The 14,225-nt window shown below is 37.4% G+C and overlaps 1 protein-coding gene across 8 annotated transcripts in view; it reads left to right on the forward strand.

The window, feature by feature from the left end:
- Window positions 1-14,225, forward strand: part of PDE4D (phosphodiesterase 4D) — a 553,794-nt gene that overhangs the window by 518,701 nt on the left and 20,868 nt on the right. Inside the window, exon 1 of one of the 8 annotated variants that reach the window (XM_032095598.1) lies at window positions 9,777-10,481. The exons of the other annotated variants lie outside the window; for them this stretch is intronic. Coding sequence (XP_031951489.1) covers window positions 10,434-10,481 — 48 coding nt within the window. The 5' untranslated portion in view covers window positions 9,777-10,433. Of the gene's footprint in view, window positions 1-9,776; window positions 10,482-14,225 lie in introns of those variants that run through there. 8 annotated transcript variants of the gene reach the window in all.

Raw genomic sequence — 14,225 nt, forward strand, 5'->3', positions numbered from 1 at the left:
ATAGGTGGCAGCACTGGAAGGGATAAGATCCATATTGACTTGTACTTTTTGGCTACCAGGGATTCTTTGAGGAGTCTGCAGACTTGGACAAATAGCTCTGCATGGCTTCCTAGTCCTTTTCCTCTCAGGAAGTTTTTTAATCAAGACCTGGGACTTTAATTAGTATCAATAATTTATACTAATATTTTAATATGACGTGACTAATATATCTGTTGTCTAGTGCACCACTAAGGCAAATCCTCATTCCAGTCATGAAAAGTATGCGCTAGGCTTACACTGGACTGGGTAGCTGGGAATTCTTACCACCTAAAGCCCACAGGGAAAGCAGTCTAAAAATGAGAAACATATTTTGTTTTTAAAAACTAGGATTATGATTTTTACATGTGTAGCAGTAAATTAAGCAGTAATTAACAGAATAAACATATCAGTCTTGTAAAGTGAGTATGAAAACTTAAATATTCATTGAAATTATCAAATATTACGTCCCAATTTGAATGGAATTTGCCTTAGACGAGACATAAACTCTCTGGGTATCTTAACAGTCCTGTACAGATGAACTGCACTTATTACAGCCTTTCAGTTTTTTTCTCTGGTATGGAGATTGAACAAAAGATGGCATTGGACAGGGGCAAGCAGGACTGGGAGGATGTACCAGGGCATCACTCCTGTTTCCTGGAACATTTAAACACTTTGTGCAAATTCAACTAGCTGGAGCTAGTGAGAGACTCTACATTCATTTCATCAGGCTGGGAATGGAGCCCAAAACTGATTTTATTTGTCATTGTTGTCACTTTGATAAAGAGTTGGTAGAATCAGCTGTTAAACAGGAGCTTCTTTGGAAGAATGGAGAAAGCTTAATTAGAGGCAGACTGTGAGCATTTTTAACATGGCAAAAGTGGGCTTGTGCGTGTGTGCCCATATAACTGGATAGGCTGATGTTTTTCTTCATCTGCCAAGGTCTTACCAGTGTTTTGTGTGCTGCTCAGAGCTTTTTTGAGCTGCTCCAAATATTGTATGTAAATGGACAAAAGGACAAAGTTTCCCAGCTTGTTTCTTTTTTTAACAAATGAAAATGTGAGCCAAAGATGATGATGCCATAGCGATTTAGCCCTTGTTGATTTTGCTTGATTTTAAGATGTTTTTCAAATTAGGGATGATTTTTCTAGAGATGTAAAAGTATCTATTTAAGAGGACTGAAATATGAAAAATGCCTTTTTTTATAAAAAACCTAGTAATAATGAAAGGTTAATAGATAATATTTTACTTGAATAATGTCTGTGTATTTTGTATCCACATTGCAAGTTCATCAGAGAATATACCTCAATCTAATGTTGTACTTTCAGTTAGGGGAGCCTAATCAGTTTTCAGTATGCGATGTTACTTTCATGTTTTTTAATCTACCTTTCATTTCAAATTTTGTTAGTGTTCAGAAAAGAAGTTATCATTGATGGGTTATCATTGATTAAACAGAGGTTTTTCATTTTAAATGAAATTTTCTTTAAGGCTTTTCTGTGCTATGTAAGTTCGTAAGTGAACTAAATTATCAAAACTAAAATATATTAATTAATTTTTTATGAGTGTACTTTTAATGATTGTTAAGTACAAAATATTAACTGGTTATAAACCATGGGTAAAAGCAGTGGTTGCGAAAGGGATTACCATATGGTGTTACAGTACAAAGTGGAAAATGCTAAATACAAGCCACATTTGAGTCTTTTCAAAGAAAATATTGATTTAAGTATAAAACTGTTTACTTGTAAACATGAATTTATTGTCAGACTGAGGTTTCTCAGGAGCAACATTTATTCTTCTAGAAAAATTAGCTTAAAAGTGTTTTCTACATTTTAACAGTCAGTTGTGAATAATGCAAATATGTTGAAATAAAACCCCTGGAGGATGACTAAATGGGTGTCTCACTTAAAATCCATTTCTACAATGTTAATGAGAAATGCATAAGTTTATATTCATAAGTATGTGTGACTTGAGATAGTCATGGTGCTTGCATTGGTGTTAGATTAGTTTCATAAAAAAGCTAAATTCATGCACGTGAGAGGGCTCCTACAAAAAAAACTGCTGCTGTTGTGATGACTCTGTTGAAGACTGATAGATGTAGGAGTTGTGTGACTTCTGGCTCTCTTAGCTAAAACCTAGTGCAAAACTGGCCTTATTTGGGAGGGCTTCTGGCTGTAGGCCTTGGACTCTGAGCTGGCGAGCTGTGAGCCTTGTAGCACAATAATGGCTCTGGGTTAATGCCTCCATCTCACAACAGCCCACGCTGTGGAGTAGGAAGGAGCGAAACGTTCTCAGGATAGAGTGATGCTGCAGGTCTGCTCTTGTGGAAGAACCACAACAGGGGACATGGTGACTCAGGACAGTGAGGAGTGTTCTCCATCAGGCATGGGTGCGTTTCCTGCTCTTACCAGCACCTGGCCAACATCTCCCAGCATGGCCTGGTCTGAACCTGCTAAGCCCTGGCTGCATGTGCGGTCATCCATGGCTGATGGACTGAGCACCGGGCAATGGAGCAGAGCGACAGGGCCGCATGATCTGAACGCAGCAGGACCCAGCGTGCACTGTCACCACCACCACAGGAGAAGTCAGAGCCCCAAAAGGCACTCAGTTTCTGTGACAAGGGCAAGAGGCAAATCACTGGTATCAATAGACAAGGAGTAAGGAAACACGGGTATACCACAAGCTTCCTCATGCAAATACTGCTACTTGTAAGAGGGATTTAAATCACAGAGGTAATAAGTATGCTATTCAGGAAACTACATAACCAGCTGCCTTTGGCCTGGTTATGTTATCTTGTCTCCATCTCTCTCATGAGGACCTATAAACCAACCTCACAGTACACCTGACTGTGGGACTGGAAACCACTTGGGTTTTGTGATTGTTTGCTTAATTTGACCTAGAGGCATTCAGGTAAAATGCTCACTTACACAAAAAAACAAGTACGAAATTTTTGGTTTGTTTCTCTGTATGCATGAGACAAGGGTGTAATAAATAAGACTAGTTGTTTCTCTTGTTCCAGATGAATAGATGTTCATTATTTTGTGAATCTCCATAGGTGCAGAACACATTTATAGCACCTAAATAAATAATCAAATGAAAGGTATGAAGGATACATTGAAATGAGTATTAGTTAGTGAATAACCTTCCTTGAAAGAACAATGATGCTATCACATGCAACTTAATAAGAAATACAACAGCCATGGTTTAATAAGAACTGGAGCGTGAACCAACAAAATTGCATGAAACAACTTGCAGTTTGCTTTCAGAATGTTGGTATCTACAGTGTGTGATTTATGGGCATTTGCTAAGGCATGTTTATGAGAGCTGTACTGAGCTTGTTGCAGTGTTAGTAATCACTTCATATTCCACAAATCTGTGCTTTTGTCTGTGGAATCTTTTATTTTTTTCCCCACAGCTGTACAAAGATGGATGAAAAACTTGTTTCTTTTAGCATGAAATTACAACCATTCAGCAGTATTTCTGATGAACTGTTAAAGCTTGACTTTGGCGAGGTCTACAGTAGGAACACATCATTAAAATAGGAATGTCATGTTACAGGAGAAGTAAGATTAATCTAGAAATACCTGTAAAAAACTGAGGTTTGTTCTTACATAGCAAAACAGCTTTCTGTATGAAACAGGAATCCCTGTAAAGCTTAGTTTGTACTGGTACAGCTGTATCAGTCTTAGGATAAGTGTGCCATTGCAGGTCTCTGAATGAAGTATCACACTTCCTCGCATGTTTCTTAGATATAGCTATCTGCAAAAATGCATAATGTGGGCATAAACTTCTTTTGTGTGTATGCTGTGGTAAATACCTAGGGGTGCTTATTTACTTGCAGGGTGCATATAGATATAAAAATAGAAATAAGGTTTTCATGGGATTCTGCATTTTTAGGGTCATTGATTCTGTCAGATGCCAATGTTCTCTCAGAGCAATAACCACCTGAACTATTCATTACTGCTGTCTGTCTCCTCAAATCTGCTGTCATAACTGCAGATTTTGTCACACCCTGGTCAACTTTTCTCTGATCTAAATTAGCTTTTAACAGTAGCTTCTTTGTAAATTATGTCATTTTGATAGGATCAGATTCAGGGGAAAATAAATTCATAGCAGAATATTGTAAATAGCTTAATATTTGTTAAAATTAAATTCCTTTTACTGCAGGGTGTTTTTTAGAGACTATTACATACATATGTGGAAAACTTTCAAGAAAATGATTAATATATATTGTATCTTAAAGGATTGACAGTTGAGTCAAGAGTTGAAATAGGGTGTCATTTCTGTTGCCTGTGCAATTGCTCATGAGTGTCTATTGAAAATACTGCCACTGTAGAGAATACCTGTAGAGACCCTGCTCTGGTATGGTTGAAAAGTAGTGAACCACATTGTGACATTTATGATCTGAAAACAGTTTAATGTTCCTACATATTCATAGCTAATGCTTTTATTATCACTAGAGGGCAGTAAATACAAACACTGAATTACGTATTTTATCAGAACATAATAATATGTTCTTTTTTTTTTTTTTTAAATTTAAAATAATAAGGGAACCAAACTCTTTATTAGACATATCAGCTCCTGGGTTTTACTACATATTTCCCCTAAAACAGTTCAGAAGAACATCATCATCTCAGCCTGTTTAGCATCATAAAATTTTTGTATTTTATGCATAAGAATTATTTATTCCAAATAAAAAGATCTGTAAAATGATACAGCATAGGCTATTCCATAATTTTTAGTAAGTGTAAATCTGACAGGCAAAAGGCTTCTAAGAATACCTTTTTAAAGCAGTATAATCAGTTAGCACACTTAAAACTGAGATTCCTTCAGAAGAACTGGAGATTTGTTCCAATTATGGTCATCAGTTATCAGCCACCAGTGAAGTTCATCACTTTTTGATATCAGCATGAGACCCAGCTTTGTCTCTACCCCTGCTGCTCACTTAGTGTGTGGCAGCTGGTTGCTGCAGTTGAAACAACTTCTCATATTTGTAGAATTACTAATTGTTTGTTTGGGACTTTTTACTTAAATCCTACAATTTCCCTCCTAGCCAGGGAGTCTTATGTGGAACCCAGAGAAGTTTGGTGAGGCTGGTTGATTCAGCATAGTTTTCTTGTCTCTGGCTGTCCTGTTTCTTCTGGACTGGCTCTGGGTTTTGGCTGGGTCTGTCCACATGCTCTTTCTTGCTGGATGAAATGACCATTCTTTTCTGCTGTGGTCTTGCAGCGCTGAACAGACTCTCCATTTTTGTGGGGAAGCTTTCTGGTAGTGTACATATCAGCATAACTCAAAGATGGAGCTGGGTAATGCTGTGAAAACAGTGCTGCATTTGTGATGAGTAGGAGTTGGTTTGACATGGGTGATTATTGCTGTTCTCTGGTGTGTGAAGGTCAGCCTAAAAATCATAGAAACATAGAAAGGTTTGGGTTGGAAGGCACCTTAAAGATTATCTGGTTCTAACCACCTGCCATGGGCCTTGCTTTTTTCATCTTTTTAGACAGGCTCTTCATTTGGCTTACGAGATTTCTTCAGGCTATCTGTTCTTGTTTGTAATGCATATAATGCACACTTGTGTTCAGAATTGATGCTCAGACGTCTCTCAAAATGTTCTTAGTGGAACTTCATCATCAGTCCAAGGGGTTGCAGTTGAGAGGACTGTTCTTCCCTCAAAGCTAAGTACATTTTCATATTACCCATCACTTATCTGTGGAAGGAAGGACCAAGGTGGTAAGTGTCCCATGTGACAGTTCAGAAGAGTACTGCAACTGAAGCACAGAATCAGAGAATAAGGTTGGAAGTGACCACAATGGGTCATCTGGTCCCAGCTTCTTGCTCAAGCAGGACCATCCTGGAGCACATTGCACGGGATTGAGTCCAGATAGTGCTTGAATATGTCCAGTGAGGGAAACTACACAATCTCTCTGGCAATCTGTTCCAGTGCACAGTCACCCACATGGTAAGGTTCTTCCTCATGTTCAGGGGGACCTTTCTGTGAATCAGTTTCTGCCCATTGTCTCTTGTCCTGTTGTTCAGCACCTCTGAGAAGAGCCTGGTCTATCCTCGTAAAACCCTCCTGTCAGATACTGACAGACATTGATTAGGTCCCCTCTCAGTCTTTTCTTCTTGAAGCTGAACACACCCAGCTCGCTCAGCCTTTCCTTGTAAAAGAGATGCTCCAGTCCCGAAATCCTCTTTTTTTCCCTCTGCTGGACTTCTTCCAGGAGGTCCATGTCTCTTGTCCTGAGGAACCCAGAACTGGGAACAGCACTCCAGGTGAGGGGCTGAGTAGAGGGGCAGGATGTGACTCCTGGCATTGTTCTTCCTACTGCACCCCGGGATACCACTGATCTTCCCTATGTCTTATTTGTAGTGGGTTGGTTTCAGCTCAGTTGGTTCGAGGCAGTTTTAGCTGCCTTCCATTGCTTCTTGTTGCTTCCTTGTTGCTAGAGGATTGGGTGTGGTGTGCTGTATTTGCAAGTTTTTTCTCCTACACAATGTACACAACAGAAATTAGGAAAACAGATACACTAAAGCTGTGTGCACTGTTCCATCACCTCTGTTGCCAGAATGAGAGGTTTAGAGCCTCTCTCTTCTTATTTAGAGTCACAGAAGATGCAGATTTTTGGGGGTCACAGTATCACTATGAAATGCCCTGTTGTGACTTTACAAACTCTTCAGGGTTCCTGCTTTCTTCAGTGTCGTTTACCTAGTCATGAACCGTGTTCCTTATTCCTGGTATGTTTGCAGTTAAATGTCTCTAGTTTACATGAACGACGTCAATGTTCTAAACAAGTGAGGCTGCTGATGGTGACTTTCACATCCTCATAGTTTATCCCAGGAACCACTCCTCCCCCCAGTTGTTTCTTTTCTCTGGAAACTTTCACACTGGAAGTCTTCATGGTAGTGACTTAATTTCAGATCACCAATGAAGAAATTCAGTATCATAAAACAGTTGGAAGTCTTGCAAAACCTTGCTTAAAACAGTCATATTAGATGAAGACAGCCTGTTTATGATCATTAAAAATGAATATGTAATCAGATTCTTAGCTCATTCAGTGTGTCTTCTCTGAGCATTGGGAGCGGTGTTGCAGGATATTTTACAATAATAAATCAACAGTACAAGAATACTGCATGTTCAAATACATAAATGATACTGACTGGTATTAATTACACTCTTATGTGTTGGTTCTGTATCAAGCAAATACCTGGAATATGTGTATTTCAGCTTTTCAGTCATTATACCCAGGACCAGCGTTTTATGAAGTGGCCTGAAGTTGCCCATCCATCCTGCTTGCAAATTTTAATTAGCACAAATTAACATTTTGAAAGTCTTTAAAAGTGTGCTAAAACTGAACATCACAGCTCCTGGGCTCTCTGCCACCTCTTTTTATGACTTCTTGGGAGAAAGTTGTCCAGAATTATTTATTAAATAATAGCTAACATTTGCTACGGGTATTAAGGGACTTCATCATCTTTCTGCCTTTCAAGGTCATTGTCTTGTCTTTCAAAACACATAACAGTGCTCATTAAAAACTTCCTTGTTTTTTTTCCCGAGTTATTTTTCCTGAGTTATTACTCACTCACTATAATTTTAAATTACAACTTTCCGATTTCCATATACTTTGCTTGATATAACCTCCTCTAAAACTAATTACTCACTCATTGTGACCTGGGAATTTGGAAGGAAAATCAGCCAAAACCATTCCTGTAAATCAGAGCTGGTGTCTAAGGTCTTACTGCACACAGCCAAAGTCAGGCATCCTTTCTGAGTCAGTGAAGTCATACAATTCAATTCCATTACAGCAATTTTATGAGGTAGAGACTGTGAGTCTTGAAAAAATAATATAAGTCAGTATAAGCAGTGCATATCAGGTGTAATTTCTTATTATCAGTACAGTTAACATGCAGCCAGAGTGAATTGTTGTAACATATATTTACATTGGAGGAAAATGTTTTTTCATTTTATATCAAAATGTCCTAGCCAATAGCTTGATAAACACCATCCTTCAAAAAATTCAACCTACTACAACCCAGTAATTCTTATGGATGTACCTTTGTCTCATGCATTAGAGGGGAATAAAAAAATTTGATGCTTTTTAATACATGCTGAACAGCTGGTGTAATTTACATACCAGCCATTTTAAATGTTCCTTATCTGAATCAAGTTCTTTTGGGAGCAGTTCTTTGGGAAGAATTGTTAATATTTCATGAGGAAACAGCCTTTAGTAGCAAAGTAAGAGAAAAGGTTTAAAACTTGACTTTCTTACGTCTTTTCATACTACCTATTGCAACCAAACTTTCATACCCACATGCTTGATTCCTAAAGTAGCCAAAAGTATATTGACTTTTATTTTACCATTTTCCAAGTCATGCTTGAAATTGCCTCCTGAAGACAGGCATCATATTTCTAGCTCTGTGTTGATGCTGGGTAGGTGGCAGCAGTGCTCTCTTGTGGTTGATCAGAAGACAATGGAACACATGTAGACAGGCTTTATATTTAGCATTACACAGCTGAGCTGGAAGAATCAGGAGAAATATTTTATAGAAGTACTTTTTGACTTCTTTAGTGTCTTGCTGAGTGTCTAGTAACCCCAGGTCTGTTTTCAGAACTTAATTGTTTTATATACATACAGCTTCATGGATCCAGAACAAGTATAACTGTGCATATTAAAATGTATCAGAAATGTTTTATATTATTTATTTTAAGGCAAACAGGATGCCTTCCACATGAAAATGCTTTAAGTACTGATGATCTGTTGATTGTATCCAGTTGTCACGTTGTTCTAGATTTCTCTCCTGTAAGGAAGAAATTTGTCGATGTCATATTTTCCCTTATTGATTTTTCCAGGTTCAATTCTTTTTGAAGCTCTTAGTGCTGCTGACTACTTCTGCCAAAACCTCTCTTATGATCATTCTCGGTCAGCATCTTCCAGTGAATCAGCAGTGTGCCATTAGGCTGAATGCTGCACCTCATTCAGCTTGTCCTTAGGCATTTGCCCATTGTCATATTAGGGAACTCTCCTTTCTTTTGACACAACAAAGGTTCAGAAATTTGCTGACGTAGTGCACAGGCCTTACACGGAGTGGAGCAGGATAATCACTGAATCATAGAATGGCTTGGGTTGGAAGGGACTTTAAAGATCATCTAGTTTCAACCCCCCTGCTGTGGGCATAATGTATTCTTCCTTTCAAGTTTTGTTCTCTGAGTGGCAGATGGTGGGATCTTTTATTTAATGCTTGAGTCAGCTCACTGATACACTCCACTTTCAATTAATCCCTTCTTTTTTTTCAATGATGTATAGCTGCAATTGATTATAATAATCCGCTGAGGCAGAAGGAGCAAAAGTTCAATAAATACAGTGAGAATCTGAGGACTCTTATTATCTCATGTCTTACATCTCCATGGAAGCTTAACATTTACTGGGAATTGTAAGACACAGGACTTGCTTTAGCTTAATAATAACTGCTTTTATCTCTTTAAATAAAAAAGCATTAGAAAGTAGCAACCTGGCGCAATACTCTGAGGTAGAGCAGTTTTTAATGTAGATGGCATAAAAGCCAAAAGAATTTTCATTGTTAAAGTACGTCATAGACTGCTAAAGAAACCAGATAGCTCTATTTACATTGGGGGTTTTTTTCCCATTAAAAAACCACCTCAAAATATACTTTTCTTCCATATGGAAAATTAAACCCACTATGCACAATAGTAATAGTAACTGCTTGGATGGTGTGTCCGTTGAAAACTGGTTAATGCTGCTGGAGTGACGAGACCTTAGCCTAATTATTTTTGAATGGCATGTGAATGCTGCAGGCACAGATGCCATTAGTAAAGGGCATTTGCTGTTGGGGAAAAAAAAAAAGAAAGAAAAGAAAAAAGAAATATCCCATGCCCACGAGAGTCCCCTGCATCAGCCAATGGGAAATTACTGTACATCATGACACCAGCCCTGCGGATTTATATCTTTTAGGGTGACATAGTATTGGCTGCTAGTATGGCTCTATGGGAGGGATCGCTGCCACTGTCTGTGGCTTCCTCTTCAGGTCCTTATTTGGTAGCTGTTGATAGAGCAAGTCTTTGAGCAGCTGAGCATCTTGACATACATTATTCATTAAATCCTGGTGTTCAGGAAATATGCATATCCCTAGCTCTTCAGAAATTTCTTCAGCTCGTACGATATGTCTCTTCGACGTTGCCTCTGAATGCTTGAAGTTTCACAAATGGCATTTATACAATCGGAAGACCACACGGTTGGATTTCATTTCAGTATGCCTCCTGTGCACACAGTTGCTGAGAACCTGAAGACCAGCAAAAAGAATTAGGAGAGGAAAGAAGGAATCTTTATTCTTGAAAGTCTTTTGCAGTGTCAGATAGCAAAGAACTGATTAGCTTAGATTGGTAGTATAGAAAAAAATCAAAAATGCCTGAGGCAAACTATTTACTCTCAGTTTCTTGGGGCTACATAAAGGTAGGATTTTGTTTTACCTTTTAAGAACTTTGAATTATGTCGCATGATTGCATGATCACTGGATAGCGTGACGATTTGTGGGTGATATGATTATCAGTAATTTGACATGAAGTAAAAAATCAGACAACAAGCCTTTGTTCAGCAAGAAGAATGAACTGCACAGTATAGTCTTTCTTAGAAACTGTGCTGGGACTTTTAAAATAATATTGCTTAAGTGAATGATTAGACCAAGTCTAAAGCCAAAGAAATTCAGAACAGTTCTGTTTTCTTTCAGCAAAAGGTTGCTACAAAACTGTATTTCTAGTCATTTAAAGGTTTAAAAAACTCCAAATACCTCGAAACTGAGATACTATACAATAGAAGAGAGCATGGGTAAAGAGGCTGAGGATAATAGGTGGATGCATGACTCATACTGGTTTTAATAGCTGAAGAAAGGTGAAATTATGAACAGTATGTTTCAACAGCATTTTTGGTAGCCTCTGTGTGTGTGACAGCTTGTTGATTAAAGCATTGGAAATTGCCGTCTTCTAATACTGATCTACACTGTTATGTGGAGCAGTGTGAACTAGCTTGAAATGGCAACACAGCTAGAAAATGGAATTAAATAAGGTTTATCTCTTATGGAAAAGTTTTGCATCAAGGAGTTAAATCAGTATGCCTGTCAACACACAGAACTGAAATCCACTTAATAGAAAACCACATTTGAGCTTTGGTGTATCCCTAAAAAACTATGTTTGTGCTAAAAAAAATGCTGCTGCTTTTATACTTTTGTAATTGTTATCAAGTGTGTAAAAAAACCAAAACAAAACATCCTGTGCTTGACATACAATAACTGTACCAAATCATCCTTCTTTAAAGAAATTCTGATTTCTCCTGAATGCATATGTTGAATTAAATTACTGAAAATAACACAAGCATTATATTTGCACAACTGAATCTCTTATGCTTTCTTTCATGAATACCTACTTTTACAATAGATACATCTCTTTTAAAATAGAAATGCAAAGCCTGATTATGTCCAATTATGAGTATTCTCAGCTAAGGCTGAATTGTTACAATATATTATCAAGGATTTTGATCAGCCATCTGTGAAGAAATTGAATCCTATTGTGCTAGATAGGTAGATTCCTTTCTTGTTTACCAAAACAATAAGATGAAATTACTTTGCATTTTAGCTAAAAGTGAGCTATTTATTGTAATTTACTAGAAAGTATTTCCTGCATTTCCAGGCAGCTTCTGTCATGTTCCTCCTTGCAAAATCGGAAAAATTCAATCACCAATTAAATAAAAAAAAGTTATCTCTTACTGTATAGCCTTTAGAATTGATAGACTATTTTTTGCTAATTGAAGTTTAGCAGAGACCATAGTAGCTGTAATTGAGTAGACATGGGGAAAAAATGTCCTTTGTACAGAGTGTCTATACTGTCTACAGATGATGGTTGTAGTTAAGAAGCTAAGTAGTGTTTGGGCACAATTTTATTACAGTGGTTTTTGAGTTCACATTATATAAATCAGAGAAAAAAGGTGAGAAGAGCAAAGATGATCTGGTTTTTATGATATTCAAACCAAATATTTAGAGTATTTATGAAATTCTGAAGATGGAAATATCTTATTCTCAGGGATCATTGTGTATGTTTATATCCCTTATTATATATATACTTGTGTATGCTTCAGGCTGTACTTTATCTCCTGTGAATTGTATTTTGCATAATGGGAATGTTTACCCCTGGTTTTTGTTGAGTATCTTTTCTTGAAAAAATGAGCACCACTATTACAATGCCAGCCTTAGAGATGCCTGCCTTTCTGTAGCTTATTATAAAATGAGTGCCTGACCTTGATATTAATTAAACCCACGGGCTTCCAGCCCCAGCCTTTAGCTACTGAGAATGCTGTTTATGTATCCAGAATGGTCCTAAAATCAAAGATAGCTTTGCATCAATAAGCAGTATAGACAGAAGCCTTATATTAATTTGTAAGGCTGACCTATTTTAAATTCCTTGTTTGTTTTATTGTAGAATACAAGGCTTTTCAAATCTAGTAAAATAAAATAGTTTATTCATTTTGAGATACAAACATATTTTAAAAATAACATCAGTAGATATTTTAGAAATAAAATATAGTTATGTAAGTTGAAGATATTTTAGAAATAAAATATAGTTATGTAAGTTGAAGGTTCCAACTGAATGTTCCATGGTTGTATTCTATTCATGTAAGATTTTAAAAATGTTACCTAGAAAAGAGGCAGCCTGAAAGGTTGAAACTGGGATCTGTTGCCATGTGGGTTTGGGAGCCAGTGCAATGGGAGTCTGCTGTTACTCTTGAGCATTTTTATTCCAGCCTGCGCTGGACTTGGAACTTGATAAATGCTCAAATTGAAGGACAGGCAGGATGGGGCTTTTTGGTCCGTGGACTGCCTTCTAGCCCTAGCTTCAACTTCAGTATTGGTGCCAAAGGCTGTGGTGGAGGCAGCCTCTTTACAGTCCTCAGGATGCAGCAGGTTTCTGTAGAGGAACAGAAAGCCTGCATGGAAGAGATCCTACTGCAACAGGGAGTCTATAGCAAGAGTGGTTCTGTGTGCTCCCTCTTGACACAACTAGCTGCTGGCCGCTTCTTTAATTAAGCTGTTTGTTATTGAGTCAAGAACTTTACACAAGAATTGTAAAATCTTCTCAAGTGTAAACAATAACCCCTATATTATAAAGCATGTGACCCAAGCTTGTTCATGGACATGAATCAACTCCAGTTGGATCTTGGAGTTGATGTTTCTTTTTAACATGCATGCAAATTCTTCCCAAAAAATGTATCAATGCTCTGGTCGCCATCTGGGAACATGGTTAGTCCAAAAGTTTGTCTGTGTTTTTCTGTGTATCTTTGCTGACATCAGAAAAGTATCTTATTTTTCAAAAAAACCCCTCCATGTATGTTTATCCTGGGCTGACAGCAGTAATATAGATGTAGAGATCTGCACACACTGGGCTTCAGTCCAGAAAGACCTAAACTACAGACCCATTCTTGGGAGGTTAACACTATTTAGGAAATTGTTCTCAGTTCATTATCATCAATGTATGTACTTTTATTCTCATGTGTTACAGTTTTTGCTCTAGCAGGTTTCTTAGGTTTTTAAAGGGAGATAAAGGTGCACATCTACTTTTGCCACTTAAGGGACATTTTTAATGTTATTTGAATGCTCTACCTGTATTTGTGTTGAGGACGGTGCACCTTCTTTTCCCCCCACCCCCCTAATACCAGATGAGATTAAAATCTAAAATAAATAGAAACAAATGAAATTCTAAAAATTCTGCTTAAGGAAATTTTTCAGGGGTTTTTTTTTGAAAAAAAATTTATGGCTCCATTGCTCTGATATCAGTAGTCAGCAGTGAAGAACTGTATTATTGACTTAATGCACATTTTATAGCCAGTCCATTTCCAGGGGGATTTTTTAAGGCTATAGTCAAGGACTGCAGTATTCCAAAGGGATGTATGTGTCATTTTTCCAATCTAACAATGCCTATTGGGATGTGGAAAAATCTTTCTTTTTGATACAATATATGCATAGATCAGCCAAAAACCTCTGCTTCCTCCTCGTGCTGAGCTCACAATATCATAATTAAAGTTTATGGTTTAAATGTTTATTAATAACAGGAGTTTTGATCTTTATGATTTATTTTCGTGAACTGGGAAAATATATGGCATTCAGATTTTTAAGATTCTTATTCAAAATATTATCTTTAATATTTACAGCTG

The sequence above is a fragment of the Corvus moneduloides genome, chromosome Z (assembly GCF_009650955.1).
Source record: "Corvus moneduloides isolate bCorMon1 chromosome Z, bCorMon1.pri, whole genome shotgun sequence".
NCBI classification, from domain to species: domain Eukaryota; kingdom Metazoa; phylum Chordata; class Aves; order Passeriformes; family Corvidae; genus Corvus; species Corvus moneduloides.